The 25,118-nt window shown below is 40.6% G+C and overlaps 3 protein-coding genes across 4 annotated transcripts; 1 reads left to right on the top strand and 2 right to left on the bottom strand.

Moving 5' to 3' along the window:
• Nucleotides 1-1,302: 1,302 nt before the first annotated feature.
• prpf19 (pre-mRNA processing factor 19) lies at nt 1,303-7,092 on the bottom strand. The gene is made up of 16 exons (XM_017427104.3): nt 6,914-7,092; nt 6,563-6,712; nt 5,521-5,597; nt 5,050-5,191; nt 4,851-4,924; nt 4,697-4,762; nt 4,565-4,606; nt 4,380-4,454; nt 4,212-4,287; nt 4,011-4,120; nt 3,700-3,855; nt 3,537-3,606; nt 3,275-3,448; nt 3,007-3,089; nt 2,173-2,278; nt 1,303-2,084 (listed from the first exon to the last, which is right to left on the bottom strand). Exons 1-16 carry the CDS (start codon nt 6,930-6,932, stop codon nt 1,987-1,989), a joined length of 1,518 nt encoding a protein of 505 aa, XP_017282593.1. The 5' UTR covers nt 6,933-7,092; the 3' UTR covers nt 1,303-1,986.
• Nucleotides 7,093-7,245: 153 nt separating this feature from the next.
• LOC108242330 lies at nt 7,246-13,434 on the bottom strand. Its single transcript, XM_017427118.3, has 11 exons — nt 13,183-13,434; nt 12,863-12,920; nt 11,282-11,296; nt 11,064-11,194; nt 9,829-9,964; nt 9,371-9,655; nt 8,883-9,221; nt 8,609-8,793; nt 8,365-8,466; nt 8,183-8,281; nt 7,246-8,105 (listed from the first exon to the last, which is right to left on the bottom strand). Exons 1-11 carry the CDS (start codon nt 13,183-13,185, stop codon nt 7,884-7,886), a joined length of 1,575 nt encoding a protein of 524 aa, XP_017282607.1. The 5' UTR covers nt 13,186-13,434; the 3' UTR covers nt 7,246-7,883.
• A 1,477-nt stretch (nt 13,435-14,911) lies between these two features.
• Nucleotides 14,912-23,620, top strand: LOC108242329. Of its 2 annotated transcripts, none has more exons than XM_017427117.3 (9): nt 14,912-15,130; nt 16,834-16,970; nt 17,912-18,044; nt 19,556-19,825; nt 19,924-19,953; nt 20,300-20,454; nt 20,660-20,719; nt 21,652-21,771; nt 21,878-23,620. In XM_017427117.3, the coding sequence occupies exons 1-9, from the start codon at nt 15,091-15,093 to the stop codon at nt 22,055-22,057; spliced, it is 1,125 nt and encodes a 374-aa protein (XP_017282606.1). In that variant the 5' UTR covers nt 14,912-15,090; the 3' UTR covers nt 22,058-23,620. The 2 variants fall into 2 exon arrangements, with proteins under 2 accessions (XP_017282606.1, XP_017282605.1); XM_017427116.3 differs by having other exon boundaries at nt 19,924-20,208.
• Nucleotides 23,621-25,118: the final 1,498 nt, after the last annotated feature.

The raw sequence follows: 25,118 nt of genomic DNA, 5'->3' as shown, positions 1-25,118 counted from the left end.
GATATTACGTAATATCTAACTGTAAAATGTTTAGTTTACTAAAGTATTTCAGCAAATTTCAGCCTAGTGTCAAGCTCTTATTTTGGTACTTCCTGTTTCAGGCATTAAAAATTAGCATATTAGCTAAACATTTAGTTTCAACATTTAACATTTAGATATAACATTTAGGATTTAGATTTAACATTTAGATATAACATTTAGGATTTAGATTTAACATTTAACATTTAGATTTAACATTTAGGATTTAGATTTATATTTAGCATGTAGCTGTAACAATTACATTTAACTAGCTAAATGTTGTAAAAAGTGACATCAGAAAATCCAGTGTTTGAAGCTAAATGTGACAAAATTTAGGCATGAATTTTGAGCACAAGCTCGTTTACAAACGGCGCCCCATAGCAACAGAGTAAAATGTCTGTTTTGGTGTTTTTAAAGGACGATATTTGACGATATCTATATGTTTTTATCATAGTTATTAATTGTGACAGCAGTCGATAGCTAACACAATTCAGCTGATTGACAAAACACGAGCTAAAGCTAAAATAACTTCCATAAAAACTCAAAACTGCTGCTATTTATCTACGGAAGACCATTTCCTCCACAAATATTTAACCCATAAATATGAGATATTGTCTAAACACTTTTAGTGACTCAAAATTATGAGATATTGTCACAAAAATATGATTTAGCATCTCCAATCTGAGACTTAGAATCCAAACTATGTATCTTGTAAATATGAATTAGCATCTTAAAATTATCTGCTTTTATTTTATGATTTAGTATCTCCAAATTATGCTTTAGTGTCTTAAAATTACAAGTTATTCTCTCATAATCATGATTTAGCGTCTCTAAATTATGACTTAGCATAAGTTTTCCCCACCAAAACTGAGGTAATTCAAAGAGCCATCTACAACAGGTAATATGTTAATTGTTCATAACTTTTTCCTCAGAAATATCTGAACTACCCCTTGAAGAATTTAACAGTGTAATTTTAGGTATGTGGCCTAAAACTTTGTAGGAAAATGCAGGATTCTTTCTTAGATTAATGAAAATTTCATTTAATCCTTTAATTAAAACTGCTAAAACCTATATTCTTTCTGCTTAATTAAGCCATCACATAACTATTTAGTCTCCATGAGGTACTTGGGTCAATAAATACTGAAGCAATAAGTCGCTTGAAGCACCGATGATAAAAATATCCTTCAACCATCAGTCTGCAGTGAAGCTGTTTTAAATGATTATTTATTTTAGTAGCTAATGTTTATGATTAACGCTTGATTCAAAACAAACAAAATATGGAAATAATTTGAAAAAGATATTTTATTTTATCATCAAAGGCAGAGGTGCTTTAGGTACAATGGTAAGCAGTGACAAATTTACAAAAGGGGGAAAAAAAATAAAAAGTTGAAATGGAACAAATAAAATGAGAAATGAGGCTAAAACAAGACGAGTTTTTCCACCAGAACCAAACGCATCTACACCAGTTCATCTTTTACTTCACGGTAGATCACTAGATTTTATTTTCTCCACTTTAATCTAAAACACAGTAATGAAGCCGATCTACAATAAGAAGCAAAGTAGATCCTCATCGTTTTTGACAGAATACACTACCGATGTATCGCAAGAAAACAAAGCCCCCCCCCACCCACACACATAGAATAAGGGTAAAAATAAAAAATAAACTACAATCAAATTAAAACTGCTGGCAACAGGACTGGCTTTTGGTTCTGTTTCACATCATTTCGATTTTAAACACAAAGCCAACAGATGTTACATTTACCAAACTGCTGTGGTTTAAAAAAACAAAACAAAAACAAAAAAAGCAGATATTTTTTATGTGATATCTTTCCTGGACACGACTAATACAACAAAAGTAGTATAGTAAACAATGATTTTTGTTTTGTTTTCTAAAAATGTCACAGGAAAGCAATTGCTCAAACGGATCGATCCGTCCTCCTCTTTTCTTGTCATCGAATTTCTGCTTTTCTACAAACTGTAAAATCGGAGACTTCTGTCCATTCCTGCAGACGTCAGGAACTTCGCATTTTCTCCAAAGGCCACTCCAGTCACCAACCCGGTATGGTCTGTGACGAAAAACAAGATTAGGGACTCCCAGACAATCCTCTGTCGCATCGAATAAAACCCAAAGATTGGGGTTGTTTTTCTCCTCACCTGTGAAGTTGAGGACCTCAGACCATTGCTTGCAGATGTAGACACGAATGTCCGATCCTCCGACAGCCAGGTACGTCCCGCTCTGATCAAACACGAGGGACTTCACCTGAAAGAGACACAAGAACAGCAGAAAGAAGGGAAAGCAGGATTAATCGTTGCGGCTGTACTCTGTAGCCTGGAGCTACACGATGCCGTCGATGTCTGTTGCAAAATGTTTATCATAAATATAAATCTTAAGGCGTTTGGCAAGAGAATAAAAACAGGAAGCAGCGAGAAACCGATGGTTTGCTCCAAAGATAAGAACTTCATTGTCAACTCCTCTTCACGTTATTTAACCTTCAGATATAAAAGTAAAGTACGACGTTGTCTCACTGAGACGCCAGGATCACGCCGTCCGATTCTGTACCCTTATTTTGTAGCGAGCTTCGTACTCACCATGTGTGTAAACTTAGACAGGACAGAGCTGTTTCAAATCAAACATCACATGTACACTTCGATAATAAAAGATCATCACAATAATGTCTTGCTTGTTCTTGCAGGTGACCTTTAAAACTGAGCACACAATAAGACAACAGCTTAAAAAAACAAAAAGGAAATCAGAAACAACCTTTCACCTGTCCTGAGTTCTGCTGTCTGCTAACATCTCCTCCTATCGTAGTGCACCGTGTCAACATGTATTAAACACTGTTAACGCACTTATTCTCAAGTTTAGACCTGTGTAGTTTGAGCCAGTCTACAGGTTTTATACTCAACCATCACATTAGAGTAAACTAACTTCTCTGTAGGAGCTAGTTCTCTCCTGCGACAGGAATGATAATAATTTGTATCTATTACCTCATAGTTGTTGTCCAGAGTGATGGTTTTGAAGTTTTTCAGTTTCCTCAGATCCCACAGTTTCACAGAGCTATCCTGAGCGCCTGATTAAAACAAAACAAACAAACAAAGATGTTGAAGGACCTCCAGTAAATATGAAACCATGAGGATGAAAATTAACTTTCGAAATACTGTCAGTGTTCAGATTAACTTGATGGAGGAGCAACTTCTGAAATCTTCTGGCAACTTTCCAGACACGCCTGTAAGATAAAACACCTGTACTCCTCACCTGTGGCCAGATAGTATCCGTTCTCGGAGAACGCAATGGAGGTGACGGGTCCAGAGTGGCCCGGGAAGTTGGCCACGTTGGTGCGCTCCTTCAGATCCCAAATTTTAATCTGGGAGTCGGCCGTACCGGTGCCGAAAATGAGTCCATCGGGGTGGAACTGAGCACAGGTGAGAGCTGTGGAGCCCAAACGAAACCGTTTTTTAGAGACAGAAACCTTTAGGGCAAGAGGTTATGAGCAAAAAGCAATTACAGATGCTCTTACCGCAGCCAGCACTTTCATCAGTAACTTTGGTGAGAACTCTACCAGTTTGAATATCAGAAAAGGCCCAGTACTGCAGAAAGGAAAAAAGGAACAAAGTCAGGAGGAGGAGCAGATCAATACGAGAGTATTATTGTTAGTTTAGTGATTCAAGCTGAAAGCACACCTGATCCTCGGAGGAGCTGAGCAGGTAGTCTCCAGTGGCGTGCAGAGAGAGTCCGGTGACACCTGCCTCGTGGGCACGCACCACCTGTACGCAGTTGCCCCCGGTAACGGACCACACACGGATGGTGGCGTCAGGAGAGGCAGAGAAGACCATAGACTAGAGAAGAAAAGACAGAGTGAAGAATGGTACAACAGATTTAAATAAAATTCATATTTCACATGTTTATCAACCTGTTTCTTTACCTGATCTGACTATTTCATAGTTTGGACTTTTATCAATAAATAGAGCAATAAAAGACGAGGAAGAGTCACCTGAGATGGATGGAAAATGACAGAGGTGACTTTTTTGGCGTGACCTTTAAGAGTCACCACAATCTGCTCCTCACTCTTGTCAAACACCACAACGTTCTTATCAGCTCCACCTAGAAAAACAACACAGTCAGTGTCTGATTCTCCTACAGAATACGACACCGTAACAAAACAAACATGAACCGAGAGGCGTATACGTCGCACCAGTGAGCACTTTGTTGGTGTCTGAGGGACACACATCCAGAGCCAGAATGCCAGGAACACTGGCACTATGAAGACCCTGAAAACAGAAATAAGAACTGTGAAATTCTCTGCATCAAATACATTATTTTAAACATTTCACCCCCCTGATTCTGCAGAATCTCCACTTACAGCGTGAGAGGCCATTTGGCGATATTTGCTGAGATCCTCAGCTCTGACCAGCTCCTCGGGAACGGTTTTTCCTCTCTACAGAAATACAGAAAGGTTATAAATGATATAATATCACAATAGTCAGGAAGTTTACCCAGTGCTTACACAACATGGAGTTAAAACAGCAAATGACATTAAAAAGATACCTTTTTTCTCTCTGTGGTGAGGATGGTAGCCTTGTCTTGGAGCTACAAAAACAAACAAAGAAAGATTTAACACGCTCGACAGGCTAGTTGTTGAGAGAATAATAATCTGTAGGTAAAAGAAACGGCTCGTACCTTCTGAATGATCTCTGGAGTCATTCCCACCTGTTCGCTGATCTCCATAGGCTCTCCTCCAGCACCCTGACATGCAAAACTTACTGTTAGACCCGGCAAAAGGCGACCAGCATTTGTGATGAGTGTTTGAATCGATTACTAATCAATGACTCACTGCTGCTGCTGGCTGAGAGGCTGGGACTGCCTGAGGGGTCACCAGTCCAGCTTGAGGCTTAAGTGTCGCAAGAGCTGTAAAACAACAAACAAAATTATGCACAAGCTAATGTTGGTGTGGAGCAAATATTTGGTCCAATTACCATGTAGAACTGTTTTATTTTTAAATAAAAAGACGCCTTTCAGTGGCGGACACAAACCTTCTCTGGCAGCAGTGACCTCCTTGTTGAGTCGAGCGATGACTCTGCAGGCGGCGTCGTGTTGATAAAGAGCGTGTGAGAGTTCTTGGCGAGTCGTCTGCAGCTGCTGCCGCAAGGTGAAGCTATGAAGCATGACAGCATCCTGGTACACAACGTAGGGGGGGGGAATCAAAGAGGGTTTTTTTATGTTTTTTTATGGTAAGTAACATAGATTTATTAAAACTCCAAGCAAGCTGCACAATTGTCCTGAAATTACTTTCAGAAGGAACTTGAGTGCAACATATTTGACAAGAATATATATATATATTTTCCAGTCTTGGTTGGTGTATGCAAAACAATTTAAAAGAATGGATCATTTCTGCTCCAAGTACCAATTGTGTGAAGAGTATTGGCAGCAGGAATTAGAAACAGAAAGGACAGCACGTAGTTCTGTTGTAGATTTGCCGCCTCCTGTCTGTTTATCATACTCACCCACTCATCCTGAAGAGACTTGAGAATGGCAGGGATGCTTGTTGCTGATGGAGCCTTTGGTCTAATAGGATGAGTCACTAAAATAGAAAAAACAAGTTGGTAATTTCCACAACAGACAGAATTCAGTCATAATCTGCAGTTTTTTTAAGGCATAGCAAATACCCTAGACTATATTGCAATTTTGCCATATTAAAGTGTGATACGTCATCTTCATCTGTTAACGAAAACACATTTTCTTAACAATGTTTTAATAACTAAAACATATTTGTGCTCTAACCCTCCCTACACAGTTATAACCTAAGCCTCGCTCATTATAGTAATTTTTGAAGGATCTTTTGGACTTGCTGTACAATCCTGGTTCTGGAGGAACACTATCCTGCATGTTTTAGGTGTTTCTCTATATTAACACACCTGATCCTGATCTGAATGACTGAGTGATTAACAGGTTTCAGCAGAACTTAAAGACCTGCTGTAGAGCAGGGTAACAACTAAAACACGCAGGATGGAAACGCTCCAGGACCAGGACTGAACACTGCTGTCACAGATGAACCTGTTAGCTGGTTGGCCAATCAGTAAAATTACATTTCTAGTCTTGTTACCTTTGCTGTTAACATCCTTTCTGATCACCTGCGATCATCTAGTTAATATTTTGTTTGTAAATTAGTGCAATGCAGCTAAAGATAAACCTATTTAGGTGCAGCAATCTTCAATATGTATTTTAGTTAAACAATTTTGTTTATTATCTCTTAGCAAATAAATTTAATAGGGAAAACACAAATATAATATATCCCTTCTTCCCTTGCTTTAGCTGAAGCTATATAAATGAAATAAAAGTAACTCATGTATCTGTGATAGTTGATTTGGGAAGTGATGTATGAATTTGTGGGTAAATAAGTAGTATGGACAATGATTGTTAAAGCTGCAGTGTTTTAAATATAAAATTAGACATGCAATGAATCAAGTTTGAGGTTTATAAGAGGGAGCTACAGACACAGCAGCATCACAGAGTGTGTTTATTTATCCTCAGTTCACTGAAACTTACCTTTAATGTCCACCAGCTGCTCCTCGGACAGGGGCTGTCCGTTCATCGGGTCCGTCCCGTTCTCCGCGATGTACTTCTCGATCAGCCTGCGCTCGAACACATGATTGGACACCGGGGAGATGCACGGGTGCTCCGGCACCTCGTTGCAGACTGGAAAAAAGGAAAGTGAAGCTACCATTTACGACTCAGATAACAAAACCGTGAATACGGCTAAAAACAAGTATAGAGAGAAACTCTCGGAAGGCAGAAGGCGGTTTGTGTGGCCGCTAACGTTAGCAGCGTTAGCTTGTAGCATTAGCGCCGCGCTAACATTTCTGGCTCCTTCTTAGCAATAAATTCAGCTTTACTTACTCGCACAAACCAAAGACATCTTCCCAACGCGGCCCTAATAGTCTCCTCCTAAAAGTGAATTATGCTCACTCGACACCTTATAATTTATTCCTACTTTTGTGCACTTATATTTTGCTCCAATTAGAAGTAGCACGCTGTTCTTTCATTGCCGCTATAAAAGGAACTGCTTCCTTTTTCTTCTTCTACGGTGCTTTTCCCCCCAACGTCTTTTTTCTGCACTGCCCCCTGCTGGCACAAACACACCACTACACCGCGGAAATGGGGGAATACTAATTATGGCACTGTAGTATTTCCCACCCAAAGCAACAAAAAGAACGAAATGTTTTAAGATGTCAGTGTTAAATATACATTTTTATTGTTTTAGAGATGACCTTTTCATATCTGTTAATTGACAAAGTTAGTAATATTATTAGGTACACACAGTTGAAAGATTAACAGGCTGTTGCAATATTTGTAGTTACATTTTTACAATTTTCTAAAGGGTAAATACACTACACTTGCAAAAAATACATAAACTGCAGAACAGACATTTTTAATGATATATATATTTTTTGCAGCAGTCGGGAATGGTCCACTTGACGGGTAAGTATTTCACTTTATGCAAAAATGACATGAAGTATTTAATGATTCTCTTTTGCCAACTTCAGTAACACTACCCTGATGTTTATGTAGCCCTAGAGATCACATAACATCAATCAACATGAAGACGCCCAGCAAATACAGTGCAGATCACATTGGTCCTGAGGGTCTGGAGGTAGGTAACAGCAGGAGATTTCATGAGCACCATTATCCAGTGCAATGTGAGACATGAAGGTTAACGTTCAACTCATGGTTCAGAAATCAAAACAAACCAACGGATTATAACTGTGCAAACTCTGCACACAAGGTTGTCCATTGTCATCTTAAAAACCTCTACTGTAACACCTCCATGCTTTTTGTTTCTTTCTGTTAGATTATTCCAGTCTCTATCTTATAAAAAGTCCAGTTTCTGTGAGGTGTAAACACTGCAGGACTCAGATGTGTCTGTGTCCAGCGGCAGCGTGGAAAAAAAGTCTTTTGATTGGCTCCACCTGTCCTCGTCTCCTTCTTTCTTGATCTGGAACTGGATGCAATCCACGGAGGAGTGGAGGCAGTCCGAAGCTCCAGGAACAGAGAAGGAAAGGTTGTCTTCTTCCTCGTTCGATTTGTCCTGCTGCGAAGGAACAACAACGTGCTTTTGAGTCCCACTTTAGTGCGCAACATGCGACTCGAACGTTAATATTGTTTTACCTCAGTGGTCACATTATGACAAGGGGAGCTATCAGCCGTGAGCCTTTGGAGCTCCTGGTTCTCGGCTCTCGGAGTCCCAATCATAACAGGAGAGTAACCCTGGAAATACAAACATCACATTTACTATAACGTTCACTCCACTGCACGGTTTGAACTCCTTTAAACCACTTAGTGAGCTTTACAGAGTGAGCAGGACTGGTTCTTGGGGTCCATTTTCTTGGGGTTGCAGGCTGCTCGGGGTGACTGTAGTAGGCCGGAGGGTGTGGATGGGACTGAGTGTAATTCTGCAATAACAAAAAACAGAGAAAGATAAACTCATCTCCACATGATACTCAGTTTATGCTGACTGTTCCCAGCAGCGTCCAATCGTAGTTGATTCATGTCCCATCACAGAGTCAATTATCGCTGTAACCTGGTTCCCCTCACCTGGATGTTAACCCTGGGAGGGTTGGCTGGTGGCGTGCGGTTCGTCCTGATGCCGGTGATGATCTGTGAGAGGCTGCAGTTTGGGTAGCGCTTCATGAACAAGATGAAACCAGCCAGGGACACAAACATACCAGACGGGACAGAAATGGATTTGAAGAGCGCTCGCCAAGTGCCCCCTTTCTTGTCTAGAGACATTTAACAGAAAACAGGTTAAAAATGAGGGGAAGGGGACTTCCTGGGGTTCAGTTAAATCCAAACACGTGTGGCGACTCACCGATCATATGCAGGTAGGTGGAAGAAACCAGATTTCCATCCCCATCTCTGACTTCGTACAGCCCGTCGTGCCTCGACGTGAGCCTTATGATGACGACCTCGTGGATGGAGCCGTTCCTGCTCAGAGAGATGATGCCTCTGTAGCGCAGGTCGTGGTCCGTTATGTGGCCCTCCCGAAGCAGCTGCACGGGGCCGCGGGGGGGTCTGGGGTCAAAGGGGCCCAGGGAGGATTCTTCAGGGATTCGGCTAGGGGTAAAAATGAGATGAGCGTGATGGAGAGGGAGAAATAAGGGAAGGGCTAGAGACTCCTTGGTGAAGCGCGAGATGTTGAAGGAGTGCCCTGCGTTGGTGTGCAGAGTCAAAGGAGAGGTGAGCGATGGAGGAAATGTGAAGGTATGAGAGAGTGACAGATAAAAACAGAAGGATGAAATATAATGACCATCCTGTAGTCATAAAATAAAAATTCTGCCAGCCTTTTAACACTCTCACCGCGAACAGAGAGGGTGCTCCGAGACAGCACGTTCCCGTCTTCGTCTTTCACCGTGTAGTTGCCCTGATCGGCTTGAGTGACCCTCTCCGCCACCCAGGCCTTCCCGCCTCGCAGCAGCCGCCCCCGGCCCGCGTCGCTCGTTTCGGGGTTAGTCCGGTTCCACAGAACGATCGGCATGGCCTCGGGTGGGGCGCCTCGAGGAGAAAACTCCAGCAGGGAAGCGTTTTCGGGAATGCTGTGCTCGAAGCTCTCGCCGTAGTTTTTACGGTAAGGCTTGATGCATTCTGACGCGGGAGAGGCAGAAAGTTATAAAGGTGTGGTTACCCTTGTGTAAAGCTGATTGCAAAGCAGAGCTGATAAACATATAGTTGTATCTAAAAAAAACACAAAGCTAATTTATGGCTTTAAGACCCAAAATATTCAGAATAAAATGGCAAAACCAAGAAATCTGTTATACCTGAAACAATCAGATGAACGGTCTCGTATGTGAAGCTATAGGACAGTTTGTTGGCATAAATCCCCTGATCACTGTGAGTCACCTCTCTCAGGACCAACGTTTTGTCTCTGGTCCACTCGAACCGAGGATCCTTCACCTGCAGAAGCACAGGAAACACAGTCCTGCTCAGAATAATCTGCTCCCTTCACTACATTAAAAGCAAATCAAAACAAATGAAATAAAAAATGTTGACACCTGTTTAGTTATCTTAAAAACCTCTAGCTGCAAATGTTTATTACCTTACAGAGAAACTTGTCATGGGACAAACATAGATCGCTTGTTGTGCGAACAAACAATCTTTTCAAAAACACAAACACGATAATCATTGGTAACTAGCACTGAGAAATGCATATCACTCATCTCCTCGCCAGCCAAAGATGTCAACCAATCTGTTAGCACTTTTAGTATGTATTGGATGTCAACCAATCTGTTAGCACTTTTAGTATGTATTGGGGATGATTCTCAGCTACTATCACACCAAATTCTAGCTCCATACATGTTCAATTGACTGAGTTATTGTCGTTTTTGTGTTCGCTAAGGTTCCTTAGCTGCAGCAGACATCACAAATCAGGTTGACTCGTAAAGTTGATTAATTGCACATGTACAGCCAATGATTACTTTCTGAGAGTTTCATTAAAATCTATTCAGTGCTTCATGAGATATTTTGCTAACAGACAAACAGGGTTGATTCCAGTAGTTATTGCCAAGGTTTTAAGCAAAGATGTCACACAATGCGTTGCACTTAAAGTATGTGTTGCAGGCAACGCTCGGCTACTACCACTTCAAATTTTAACTCCAACAGTTAATCAGTTTTAGATGCACACCCAGTGATTACTTTCTGAATGTTTTATTAAAATCTGTTGGTTCATGAAATATTCTGTGAAAATACAAACAAACAAACGCACGCACAGACAAAGACAACCATCATTGCTCCTCCGGTGGGCAATAACAAAACATCTAATGAGGTCCGGGCTGACCTGAAGCAAGCTGGACTGATAGTTTTACCCTGAACTCTATTTTAAAAACTGTTTTCTGTTGACGTTCAGTGGACAATGAAGACATTTTGATTTTATATTCTGAAGAGAATTGAAGTCCATGCAAACAGCTGAACCCAAAAGTCCCTGCCAACACTCACTGTGGGTACGAGTCTGTTTGCACAAGACCCCAAACCCAGACGAGGACCCACTTCCACTCACATGGGTATTCTCCAGCAGGACCCGCCTCAGCCCTTCGCCGTCTGGTGTAAAAGTCACGATTCTGGACGTGGAGTCCACCGGCAGCCGAAACTCCTTCCCAACACAGACGGTCTGGACTTTTTCTCTTTCACCTGTCGGAGCGCAAGAGAAAGTCAGCAAACCTTTTTGGCGCTTAAATACGCCGCGGTTTTAGTGATGAAACAAAGCCGTCGACTCACCGAGTAAAGCCCAACCTGCAGGCAGAGGATTATTAACAGAGTTAGTTAGTTAAGACTTCAACAGATCATAAAATACAGTTACAGAAAAAAGAAAAGTCCTTTTTTTCCCACTTCCAGGGTTTTAAATGTCAGGACGTGATAACAACGATCTGTTCTTTACCAGGTTCTAAAATTATTCAAACTGCACAAAAACACACAGCAGATTTCCCCATGTCATTATTTATTAAACCAAAACAAAACCAAAATGGAAAAGCTGTGTGAAAACCTAAATATATTCAATGATTCAACAGTTTAAAGAACCACCTTCAGCAGAAAGAACTCAGTGTTTGTTTTCTATATATATCATCTTCTCACATGGCTGTGGAGGAATTTTGGCCCACTTTTCTTTACAATGTTGCTTCACTGAAGTTTGCAGAAATTAGTTTCTGCTCAGCTCTCTGAAGGAGGTCTGGAGGTCTGGACGTTGACTTGATTCTTTCCTGTTTTCAGCCATTTTCTCACAGATCCGCTGCTGTCCTTGGGATCACTGTCCTCCTTCATGACCCGGTCTGGTCCAAACAGCCTCCCATTTGACTCTGGACCACTTTGGTTTGCAGAGGTGTTTGTGCTCGACTCAGTGACTGGAAGGAGCCCAAACCATCAGCCCTCCACCACCGTGCTTCAGTTGGTATGAGGTGTTTGTGCTGCCATATTGTTTTTTTTTTAGAGAGACGAGGCCCATCTTACAAACAAGCCATACTTGTTTGGTCTTTTTCTAACTGTTGTGTTGTGAACTTTAACCTTTAGCCTGCTAAGTGACGCTGGTAGAGTCTGAGATGGGGCATTGCACAGTCTGACCTTGGGGTGAATCTGCTGGGAGGTCCACTCCTGAGGAGATTGGCAGCTGCTTTATTTTTCCATTTGTGGATAATCCTTCCCACTGTGAAATGATGGACTCCAGCTAGTTTAGAAATGACCTTTGACCTTTCCCAGACTGATGAGCAGCAGCAGTTGCTTCTCTTAGGTGATTGCTGATGTCTTTCCACCCTGGCATTGTGTTAACACACACCTGTGTGCTCCAGAGCAGCAAAACGCACCAAACTCCTGCTTTTCTAGAGGCGCTCACACTGACGGGGATCAGTCCGTTCGATCAGCAGCTCCTTCCTCTACTTCCCCTCTGAAATCCTGGCGAGGCAGCAAGTAGTTTTTCCACACAGCTTTTCCATTTCGGCTTCATTTTTGTTTAATAAATAATGACATCTGTTGTGTGCTTCTGTACACTTAAAGATAAATTTAAACCATTTCAAATTTTATTCAATTCTCATATGTAAGCCCTTAACTAAACGTCTGCGTTAAAAAAAGTACTCTTTTCATCCCAAATATAAGAAAATTTGAAGTTTCTGTTAAAAAACAGAAATCTCCATTAATAACAAGAAATAACATCTAAAGCATTGCAGGTATTAATCTTGTTTGTGTTTTACTGATGACTTAAAAATAAATTCAATTAAATTAGAAATGGCTGGCATATAAAATAGCAGTTAGCTTAATTTGGCCCAAATAAAAAGGGATCTATTTTTTATTTAATTATGATGAAAGTCTCACCTGTAGAAAGGTGCAGGGTAACAAGTGCCACCAGGAGGGCGTGAGTGGACATTTTCCCCTGTTAAAAAAAATAGATACATAGATAAATGAAATAAAACATAGAGGTTGTTTAATCTGTAAACATAATTGTCATTCATCCCCACCCTCCGCTCTGAACAACATGCGGCCAATCGGAACGTCTCATGCCTTCATCAATCAACAAGCTGCAGGAGAGGAGGGGGGGTCTGTGCACAGCCGCATATAAGCTGTCACACACGCACGCACGCGCGCGCCAACACACACACACTCGCATGCACGCACAAGCATAAATAACCCATCACCATAATGTCCAGTCTGCTGCTGTTTGAAGTCAGGTGTCAAACGTGTCCCTCCGCCTCCGCCTCGCAGCCAAAACAGCGGGCCGCTTCGGATCGGTGATCGATGACGGATCACTCCGCCTCACCTGGCCTCATCAGAGCTCACCTGCGGGACAGGCGAAAGCGGATCCAACCGCGAAAAATGTTCCAGTATTAATGAGGATGAGGACGAAGAGGATAGCGGCGTATTCGTCTGCAGAGCGCGCATGCGCACTAACACCCCCTCCTCCTCCTGACTAAATACGTTTAGTCGTATTCTCAGCAGCGCCTCTACGCAACAAAGCATCACGTGACTCTTGTCAGCGCGTGCCCGCCTGCGCAAAAAGCGTTCAAATCGATACATCGACTGAATCCAAGACACAGGAATCTGTAAGAAATAAACGAGTAAAATAAATGCATTCCTTGAAGAAATGCATATCGCCCGCTGCCTTTTAATGAGTTTTAATTTAAGATGGCCGACAAACCTCTGTAAGATGAGATCATCTCGGACCATGTTGAGGATGGCTCTCAGCTAATAACGACCCATTAACTTTACCTCATTGTTTGACATTTTCAGTGACTTAAAGGCTTTTTTTGTGTTAGTAAAGGTAGATTAGCTGTTGACAATACTGTGGATGACATGTTGATAATACTGTTCCAGACACAGTTGCATACATGTTGCCGATACTGTTGCAGAAACAGTTGCTGACATGTTGATAATACTGTTGAAGACTATGGGGTTCCATTAGTGCCAAAAACATGTTGCCTATACTGTGGACAATATGTTGCCTATACTGTGGACAACAGGTCAATAATACTGTTGCAGACACAGCTGCCGACGTGTTGCCGATACTGTTGATGATATATCTGACGATATAATTGGTGACATGATGATACTGTTGATAACATGTTGCCAATACTATTGACGACGTGTAGACGATATCGCCATGGTAACAGACGCTGAACTCATCACCTGCTTCGGAGCAGCTTTAAATCAGTGTGTTTCTAATTAAATAGTGTCACATCCCGCTCAGGTACTTAAGTCAGGCTTATCTGGAAACACCAGTTAAATTAGGATTTTATAAACAAAATGTTGTTGAATTTAGAAAATCCAATGGATTGCAAAGATTCGCTTCATTTTGGTTATTTACCAAAAAAAAAGAAAACAGCTGATTTTTTGCAGATTATGCTATAACTTCAGTAGTTGTTATAGTAAATATGAACATTTATTATCACACTTTTTGACAACAATTTCTATGACCAGTTTGCAACCACAGAAGGAGGTTATTTGGTAAATGTAAACAGAATTGCCCCTTTGTTGTGTGTAAACAAGCAGCAGCCAGTGTTTATTTATCGAACCTCGCCCATTTTCTGTTCACGTTTCCCTCTGTGTAAAAGAGAGAGCCGTGGTAGTGATTTGAATTTTTGAGTATCTAACATTTATGCTGACTTTACATTTATCTAAAAAAAAAATATACCAAAATAAAAAGAGCAAACCAAACATTGTTACTACAAGACAGCTCCAAGAGGGAAATTCCAAACTAGGTGAGTTTAACTGTGACGTGAGGCTAATTGTATCCAGATATTTTAAAGTTTTAGTGTCTTTAGCGTGTTTACCATGAAGAATGGGCAATAAATAATTTGTACAATTTACACACGAGCCGGGACTACATTCGGGAGAATAGGGCGGAGTGATACGTCGTAGCCGCAGTGACGCGTATCACTCCGCCCTTCTACGCCGGTGTTGTTTGTTTGTTTTTTGTTGTTTTATAACACAGCAGTGGGCAACTTTTACAGTTAATGGTCGAGCCGTATTGCAAGAGGAAACTTAAAGATGCTGTTTTGTGATTAAAAACGCTGCAAACGAAACGTGTGGCACCGCGCTTCCCGGACATGTTGGTTCTAGTTTGGGTCGTTTTCGGCGTTTCCTGCGGTGAGTCGGACTCATTTAACTCATGTAGCTCATTTAACTCCACAGAAAGAATGGGACATCACCCCCAGCAGGACGGGGGTTCGTGAGTGTTTGAGGAAAAAGTGTAATAACTATCGTTTAGTCACGATTCATTCGGGCTGTGAACATTTATTACAGCTGCAAGATAAGCCCCCCTTTTTATCCTCCCATAAAAACTGAGGACATTGTGTATTTTTTTTTAACTTGTCCTGTCTTGTGTGTGGACACTTTGAGGCGCCACCTAATGGTGAAAACGACACAAAACGCTCACCAGAGAAAAACATGATGATTATGATTCTGCACAGGAACAAAAAAGTGCTAAATGTTTTACTATTTTACTTTGTTTTGCCTTAATAGTGTAAGACCACATAAGACATCTGATTAATCACTGTAATCAAATTTTTTATGTGTATATCAGTTTACTTAGAAAGGTGTGGCTTTGCCTCCATAACATGATAATCATCTTATATAAATGATGTAATATTAGGTTATTTACAGGATGGTGTTATAGATGATAGATACTGGATGGAACCGGATCCAAAAATCAATTGTTTCTGTGCTTCTGCAGGGATGAACGAATGTGAGAAAGTAGCTGTGTTACAATAAATACTAAATATAACCAGCTGATTGGTTCTGGCGTGCTTTAAATGTTCATTTTGAGTACTTTTTATTCAAAACGTTATCTTTAAATCAACCACCCCCACCCCCAGAACCCACAGGAAGCTGAAGAACACAGCCAGTCAGAAGCTCGAGAACCAAGTCCCTTTGAAGTACCAAAGAACTGATTTGTAAAACCGCCACAAAATCTAGTCATTTAGGCATCAGTTGTCTGGATTTATCTGTGAAGACCCTGGAAACGTGGAACATAATAATATCGAGCGTCAAGGTGCGCTCAGAGGGAAATGTGTACCAGTTAGTGACGTAGCAACTGAATGAATGAGGATAAGTTTATAGAATTTATCAGAATGTGTAATTATTGCCTAACGCTGAAGGTGAAAGGGTGATGGTGTTTTTGCATGTGTCTGTGTGTGTTATTGACACGCACCAAGTGTCCCCACCTTCTCTTGTTGGGAACTGAAGCCAGCAGGACCTGGTTGATGAAAGCTGCCATGTTGTACTTTTGGAACCAGAGTCTGCTCATTAGAGAGTTGGGGTTTAAGTCCCGCCCACACCTTCCCCACACACACACAGACATACACACACACACTCGCGGTGTTGCGAGACTTCTCTTGTAAGCACGCGAGCGGGTTAAAAAACAAATATTTGAATACGCAGTGGCATCTACAACTGATTAATGTTTAGAGTTAATCCAACTCAAGATGGCTGCCGTTGCCAACTCATCCTAGAAAACAAAAATGACGATAACACAGTTTTTACAGATATGTAGCTAAAGTTTGGTGTGGTAGTCGTAGCTATGACTGATCCACAGCACACACTCTGAGCCCAACACCTGGCACTAACCTTTACCTTGTTTTGTCTGTTAGCAAAATATCTCAGGAACCTCAGGATGGATTTTAGCGTTTCTGTTGTGCAAATGTAACGCTGTAGATTAAAACAATATTGAACTTTTGATGCCCTTTACAATTTTCTGGATGATTGTTGGTATCAAGTTCATTAAAATTAGTTACATTATTTTCTTCATGTGTGACTCATTATTTCCTCTTCTCGTCTCCTTGTTTTATCAGGTTTTGCCTCAGAAATACCGACAGCCAGAAGCTGCTATGACCACAGAATTGAGCTCCCAACTTTCTTTTTCATCGACTCGGTGTATTTGACTCCAAGCGATGGTAGACGCAAGGAGTGGATCATAAAAAATGGGAAGGTGAGCAGTTCCTGGTGCTGTGATTTCAGTTTCAGTATCACTGCCGCTGTGGCGTCTTTGCATGACCAAGGACTTCATTTAGATCTGGTGTGTAGTCACAAAACGAGACCGGACACAGATACAAACTCTTAAACAAAGTGAGTTTATAAAAGGAAAGTTGTTTATATAGAAACTGAACTTTTTCAGTCATTTGTGAAGCTCATTGTAGTTGTCAGGGATTCATTTTTACCTCTTTTCTTGACTAAAAAGGAAAAATAACATATAATCATATTGTATTGTCTGAAAATGTGAAATTGTGCAGACTAATTGAAATATCATGTATTTCGCTTTTTATTAAGCAACAGTTTTCATTTCATCATAAACTGTACATGTGTACAATTTATGGACATACATTTGCAGCATCTGATAATTCAGATCAGTTCAAAAATATTTTATTAATCCCAAAGGGAAACTAAATGTTGTTGTAGCTCATAATCCTGGCTTCATTAAAGAGTTGTTGATGCTGATGGCTGTGGGCAGGAAGGATCTCTTATAGTGGTCTGTCTCGATGGGTCCTTGGTCCTGGTGTCCTCAAAGAGCCATCATGGCCTCCTGTGGAGCCATCATGGTCGAGCTCTGGAGGCGCAGGTCGGTCTTGAAGTCCTGGGTTTTCAAAAGCAGTGACCCAGAATGAATGAGCCACCTCGAGGGGCGTTATGCGAGAATTCAGTTGTGTTCAATTTTCAATTCAATTCGGTTTCAATAAGAAGCTGACACGCATTTTTGTTCAGTCAGGTTTTCAGTGCCCACATGTCTTTATGTCCCCCTTGCTGCTGTTGTAAAAATTTGAATAACGACAAAGTAATGACCCTGGTTCAGATTCATTGAACCAGTTGTGATCCAGACTGAACAGAATCTATCCTTTCGCCTAAATTAATCCATTTGTGTTGTCCACCTTGCAGGCCAATGATCCACGCATCAGAGTTTGCTCTGCTTCATTTTGTCTGACGGGTTTAACTAAAAGAGATAATGGGGTTTTCTCAGTCTCGAAGGATGGAGTGCTTTTTCAGGAATCGTTGAGGTTGGAAGTCCTGGGTGAGTACGTCACGCTAACCTTTGTCTTTCTATTTTATCAAAATATACTTGTGGTTTTGTTTATTTTTTGCAGTTGGGAGGACTCACTGAAATGTGTAATTATTAGTTTTTTTGTCTGTGTTTTTCTGTGTGTGCATTTGTTTGCCTGTTAGCAAAACATCTCATGAACCACAGGAGACACTTTAATGAAACTTTTTATTATCATTGACTGTTCGTCTACAATTGATTAGCTTTGGCAGCCAACATGGCCGAGACAGCCTCATGACTCGTTTTTGCAGATTTCGAGCTAAGATGTGGTGTGGTAGTAGCCGAGAGTCATTCCCAATGCGTGCTCTGAGCGCTAACATCTTGGTCTAAAACTCTGGCATTAAAGCAGGTGAGGAACATGCAAACTCGCGTTCCTTGATTTGAGTATAAAAGCAATAAACAGTCTTTTATGATATCTTTAATGTCTGTTTAATTTGCATTCAAACAAACGAAACAAATCGAAGCTCATCTGCTTTTTTCCAAATACAGCATTTTACCAGTTTGACGGTCTAATTCTGCTGTTTGTGATGCAGCGTGCACTTTTGATAGAAAGTCGAACACACACAGTGCTGCTTTCAGCCACACAGATCGAGGTCTGGCTTTTTAAAATTTTTAGCATATTATTAGTTTATTATATCTTAGTTTGACAGCTGTGAAACACAAACAACACAGGCATCTTCCTCTGTTGGCTTCTTGTCAGCAGAATGAAATGACCACAGATGCAGAGCTTTCCCGTGTCCCTTCAGATGTAGTTTTTATCAGCCACGTTGTTTTTGACTCATTGTCTGTTCATATGCGATGGAAAGTCAACCTGCCGGTCGCAGGAGCGATCTCGTTTTATTCTTAATGAGTGAATAACACACCTGTTGAAGTTAAACTCTGTGGTGTCGTAATTACAGCTGAAAACAGAGCAACAAATATGGGTATCGGAGGACATTTTGGTAAAAACAAAAAACAGCCATACTGTTAAAACCAAAGTAGCATATCAAAACTGAAAATAAATTACGTTAAATAAAAACATGTTCTTCACAGTTTGCCCTCGAAACAAGCTGCTTTACCGCAATGTTGCTGGAAGTTGGGTTCAGACTTATTTTGTCCAGGAGAGCTGTCAGGAATAAAGAGGATACACAGCAAGGTTTCCCCATCCTTCCATAAAGATACTTCAGTAGCTGCTCTGTTTATACCCAGTTTTGAAACCCTGATCTGTTTCTGTATGTCTCGTAAACTTCTCTGTCTTTTAACCTCTCTCAGCGTTCTTTGTGTTGATCTCGATTTGTTGCATTTTCCTAAAAACTGTGGATTTGCTCAGTAACACCAAAGCCCCCCCCCNTTTTTTTACACTTGTACTTCTTAAACAAAAGTTCAAATGAAAAAAACGAGCGACAGATTTAGGTTCGACAAACTGAAGAAAAGTGGTCACAGCTTTCCTGGCAGCCCCTTCCGTATATCACGCTAATCCTCTGGGTTTTTATTTGCATTTTCAGACTGCACCGAGACAATCTCTGTGACCTTTATGAAGCAGCTGGAGCACGAAGTTCCTACTGCAGCTAAGTTCATGGACTACATATCACTGCCCTTGGACGAGCCGATAATCCTGTGGAATCGCACGGACCCTCGGAGCAACGATGAAAGAAGAGGAAAGGTCATAAACAACGTGTGGAGGATCTCCGACCTCACCCAGGCAGACAACGGCTACTACAACTTCTGGCGAAAAAACAACTTCATCGAGTCAAGGATTTTTCTCGAGGTGAAAGGTAACGGCTGGGAGCTTCATAGAATCTTCATGTGAGATTTTTCCTTTAATTCATGCACAGTTTAAGTATTATTTTGCAATCTTTTCTGTCAACTACAGAAGACACCCAAAGCCAAGATTTATACGAAGGTGATTCCCTTGTCATTAAATATCCTCCGCTTGGTGGACCTTGGACTGTGATTTTTAAGACGATGTACAGTCAACCAGAGGAACTGGTGAAAGAAGGCCAAGTGATTTGGGATTTTCACAGATTTAGTTGGAGAATCAAGACTGAGAGAAGCCACTTTGAAATTGAGAGCTTGAAGGAGAAAGACTCTGGTACCTTCGAGCTCAGAGACTCACAAGGCCACCTGGCCTTGTCTGTCGAACTGAACGTCAGCCCAGGTTAGACACAGTACATTTCTTCCTGTTGTTCAAAAAAGAATCAATGGTGATTCCAGCTAATATTTCCCTTTATATTTTTGTGTTCTTATAGAACGCGATGAAGCAATACAGTCAATCAACAGAGTCATTTTTGTTTGTGCCGGGGCTGTCATTGTGGGAATTTTCTGCTGCGTCTGTTGCTGTTGCTTAAAAAAAAGCTGTAAAAATGACAGCTCTGTACCTCAGCTAAGGACTGTGCATTATCATGTAAGTACTCCTTTAAATGAACTTTGAAATCAATTGCTGTACTTTAGGTTCACATTTTAAATTTAGTATCTTCATAACAAAAGATGTGGCTGCTCCTGAGACTGCAGCAAGGCCTGCTGGTATTATCATGTAAATGTTTTTTTTTTTTAATGAAGTGCTTTATCTTTTTATTTTTTTTTTCTCGATTTTCTCATTATTATTTCAGGATGACGATCCAAAAATGCAACCAAGTCCAGCATTTCCTGCAGTTTACTCTCATCAGCCAGTAAGTCGTACAGTCAGTAATGAACCTCCTGCCATCTCATTTTATTGCAAAGGTGCTTTTGAGGATCCTCATGTTAAAAAAATAAGGATACTAAAGGGTCTTAGTGGGGTCTTAAGATGAACACAATAGGCTCCCCATTACATGTGACCATGATGGTTTTGAGAAGCACATAACATCTGTAGTGACGTCATCTTGGCAGTGTTATTTTTACATTTTTTGTTTTTTTTTTGGAGTGTGTTGGTAGTCATGGCCATCTTATCTAGGACGTGGAGCCTGTGCACCACAATCCTCGTGCGTGGGCTACGACCCCATCATGCCCACGCCGCGCAGCAGCGACTGAACCACACTGCCCTCCTCCATTTGAGTTTTGGACACAAAGCAAGAAGAATTTGTTCTGATTATGATCGATTGCTGGACGAGGAAGGCAATGTTGTGGCTGTGGTCAGTGTCCTGCACAGATAAGCCCTTCACCTGCGCTGCCTCATGCTGCTGCATGGTGTGTCCTCCTCCACAGCAAGGCTGAAACCTTCAGTGTGGTTAGACCTGGGTACTTGGAGGGGGCTTGTGCCCTAAATGGGTTTTTTTTTAATTGGCCCAGATCTCATAAAACAAGAAATTGAAACACCCACATATACTTTCTTTTGAGAAGAACACAATGTTTGAGGTGTGACTCGATGTAAATGCATTCTGGGAACAGGCCCCAGCCTGACTTAATTTAACTCCTAATCCAAGCCATCCCTTTATTATGGATTTATTCAGCCTAACCCTAAAAGTAGTCTCATTTCTCACGGGGCATTATGAGGACCGTGGTCCCAAAAGTTAAAGCATCAGGACTCATCAAGTACAACATGGACTGGAGAGCACTTACTGACTTATTTTTTTATGCACTGTTTCATTCCAATTCTTATTTACATGTTGTTGTTACCTTACAGGGGTACCAACCTGCAAATATCTACTCCCCTCAGCCTGGTATCAACGTGAACCCCCCTCAGCCTGGTATCAACGTGAACCCCCCTCAGCCTGGTAGCAACATAAGCTTCCCACAAATTGAGGTGCAAAGGCACACAAATTTACTCTAAATACACAAAATAATTGCCAAATAATGCACTAATTTTTTGTTTTTTATTTTTTATTTTCAAATTTACCTGCTGTTTCCAGGTTGCACCGCAGTCATATCCTGGACCTATGGCAGCCCCGACCTTCAGCTCAGACTTTCTCTCCTCAGACGCTGAGCCAAGATTTGAGCTGAAAGGATTCAGCGTTCCCTCTGCTAACCCCCTGAGTTCTGACACGCCCTCCTGTGATGTTTACACCTCAGAGAAACTCGAGTTTCTGTGAGGAGAACACGGAAAACTCTTGCGTTGCTGAAGTGAATACATCTGATTTAGTTTTTTGGGGAAAAAAATACAAAAAAACAAAACACAATCTCAGGGTTAGTTAACTCTGAGGTTAGAGGAAACTCTGTTTTTCGTTCCAGAAAAGAAAGGCAAGTGAAACTCTGAGTTTATCACCATGGGAACAGAGTCTGTGAACTCAGCTTGCTCGCTGGCAGGGTTGCTTTGAGAAACTGAGTTCTCAATCTAGTTTCTAATCTATAAGCAGAAAACCATCTAAAAGTAGTAAATATATCATTCTAAATTTTATGAAATCTATAGTTTAGAGCAACCTTTTATTTGTTACAGAAGTCTAAGTTCATAATTGACCTCTTTTAAACCCTTTCTATAATTTAACTCTTCAATTCAATGTAAAAAAAACAACAACAGTCTAATTATTGTTAAAAACTGACATGAATACATTCAGTTGTACTTGCCAATTATGTACTTAGCATACTTGCTAAGTACATAATAAAACAGCCTTTATCTTTCCATATTATTATTATTATTATTTTTTTTTGGTGTTTTAGGGGATCGGGGCTCCATTGATTTGTTGTGCTCTTGCATGCGCTTAACTCAGGGTGAAGATACTATTCGAACTCATTGTAATCAGCCGCTCTGGAACCAAAAACTCAGTGTTTCCGCACTCCAAGTTTACAGATAAACTCAGAATTAGTTGATCCTACTTTCAGAAATGCCTTTCTGGTATTTGTATAACACTCTGTGGGCTAAATGTTACTGCTTGTATCTGTGTACTTTATGCAATTTGCTGACTATGAGAAGCACCATATCAATGTCTTGACACATAGTCAAATATAGGTTTTTATTATATTCACATGATAACCAAATATGCATAGTGGACTAACTTTTTACAGTCGATTAGTTCCTTTTGATTAACCTTTAAGCTTGTGGTAAAAAGTGCTGAGGTGGAGGGTGGATCTAATCGAATATATGCATGAGATATAAAGTAGTTGAAATACATACCTGCACTGATGAATATACTTTGTTTTTAAAGCTATTTTTAGATGCCTTTTTCTCAGGTAGGAAAAATAAAACGGAATAAAAACTGCCATATTCACCAAAGTACGTGAAAATACATTTCTGTTCAATTATGACTGTTTGTTTCCAGTGCCTTCAAAGAAAAGAAAAATGTTGGTTTATATCAATGTTTGGTTTTCACATGTGTTATATTCTTTGTATTGTTTTATTACAATGTCATAAAGTAAAACAATTGTTAAGATATTTCTTATACAAGTGTTCGCACCATCTGAAGAATTTTAAAATGCGTTTGTATCTGTTTGTGTGCTGGTGTAGATTCTCAGTCATCCAGGACATGGTAAATCCAAAAAAAATGTTAAAAACTGAGACAGCTCCTTGGATGAGAAGAAATGTCTTCAGCTACAGAATAGAAGTCAAGTTGTTGTTTATTTATTTTTTGGATATATCTGTTTGGGGGACCTACATTGTGTTGACAAATTGTTGTATTAGAACTGTGGGAAATTAAAGTCTGAATAAAAGATAAAATCTGTGTTCGAGTGGGATCTAAATCATAGCTGTATATCAGGTTATTCAGTGGTCAAAACTACAATATAGTCTAATGACGATGTTGCACTGCTTATAAACCACGTTCTACATAAAAAATACAATTATTACAAAAGTACCAACAATGTACTCATCTCTACTGCAGTTTAGTGGGAACACTACATGGTTTGAACCACCTGGAGATATCTTCAGAGGCTATGTTCAGTTTTATGTCAAAACTGAACATATTTTATTCACATTTCTCACAAATTTGAATCATTATATGCTTCCTGTGATTTTTACGAGCCGAAAAATAATTACTTTTGCATCAGAATAAATAGTTAAAGAGTGTTAGGAAGGCTTCCTCTAATTTCAGAGGCAAGAAAGAACAAACATGAAACTATAATTGTAATTATCTTGATAGTTTTGAATCACAGTAATCAGCTGACGTACACTGTGTTACAGAAAAATAAGAAACTGATAGGGTCCTGAGTTGGGGAGGCTCGTTACAGAATGTCTTCTGTATTAACAAAAGGCATCATGTATGTTTAATTTAGTAAGATAAGGACGGACACAGCAAACCACACACACAGGACATTAATGTGCTGCGTCTAATGCAAGAGTGATACGCGTAGGTCTTCTCAAGATGGCTGCCAAGAAAATCTCGCCTCGCTCCGTCAGTGTCCGTCCCGGGTTCAGTAAAGAAGACGCCTATCCGGAAGAACCGAGTTCGCTTTCCTCAGTGTAGGTCGCTTTAGTGCGAAAAATCCGGTCTTTTCTCTCATCCTGGGCGCATTTTAAGGTGGTTTAAAGGTTTAATTACGCCCCAAACAAAAATCAAGTAAACCATGCTCACTAGTTTAAGGTGGACGGGGATTTGTCGTTTTGAGCCGCGGCTGATGATGTTGCTGTTGTTGCTCAGCGCCCGTCTTCGTGTAGGTGAGTAACAGTGCACGTTTTTAACCCCGTCTTACACCTTTTAATGGATTAGGCATTCACATTTAAAGTTGTTTTTGGTAGAGATGGGCAAATGAAGCATTGTGAAGCTTCTCAGGCTTCTTAATTGTATCGAAAAACATTTTCATTTTTAAGCTTCAAAGCCTTAAAGATGCGTCCCACCAGTGACACCTACTGGTCAGCTGCAGCTACAGCAGCCGCGAACATCCTACTGGTTCACGCACCTGGTTGAGTCCAAGACAAAAACAAGGAAGTTAGTTTTTAGCAGCTGGGTTTAAAATCAGAGATTCATTGTCCACACACAGAACATTTTGAAATGCCAACTTTTCTAATAAAACGTTCAGACGGGCTGGCCTGTTATTAAAATTACCTGAAAGAGAATTTTGATTGATATGACAGGTTTGTGGTGTGAAGTGAGGTGATGTTTTTGGAGGTATGACTGAAGCTTTGTAAGTAACTATCTACAACATGTATTACATCCTATTAAGATGTAACAGACTAGTAGGATGTATTCTTTATTGCAGTTATTTTACCTTTATTTAATAAGG

Source organism: Kryptolebias marmoratus, linkage group LG9 (genome assembly GCF_001649575.2).
Source record: "Kryptolebias marmoratus isolate JLee-2015 linkage group LG9, ASM164957v2, whole genome shotgun sequence".
NCBI lineage: Eukaryota > Metazoa > Chordata > Actinopteri > Cyprinodontiformes > Rivulidae > Kryptolebias > Kryptolebias marmoratus.
The sequence above is the reverse complement of the archived record's forward strand: the minus strand, read 5'-3'. Positions and strand labels throughout refer to the sequence as shown.

Coding starts and splice junctions, on each gene's coding strand:
- prpf19 (XM_017427104.3), bottom strand. Junction 5,598..6,562: donor GCAGCTGGTGGACATTAAAG/GTAAGTTTCAGT, acceptor TTTCTATTTTAG/TGACTCATCCTATTAGACCA. Junction 3,856..4,010: donor TCATTTTCCATCCATCTCAG/GTGACTCTTCCT, acceptor TTTCTTCTCTAG/TCTATGGTCTTCTCTGCCTC.
- LOC108242330 (XM_017427118.3), bottom strand. Junction 8,467..8,608: donor CTCCCAGGGTTAACATCCAG/GTGAGGGGAACC, acceptor TTGTTATTGCAG/AATTACACTCAGTCCCATCC. Junction 8,282..8,364: donor GAACCAGTCCTGCTCACTCT/GTAAAGCTCACT, acceptor TTGTATTTCCAG/GGTTACTCTCCTGTTATGAT.
- LOC108242329 (XM_017427116.3), top strand. CDS start 15,091: ATGTTGGTTCTAGTTTGGGTCGTTTTCGGCGTTTCCTGCG. Junction 20,455..20,659: donor TAAGGACTGTGCATTATCAT/GTAAGTACTCCT, acceptor TTATTATTTCAG/GATGACGATCCAAAAATGCA. Junction 21,772..21,877: donor TAAGCTTCCCACAAATTGAG/GTGCAAAGGCAC, acceptor TGCTGTTTCCAG/GTTGCACCGCAGTCATATCC.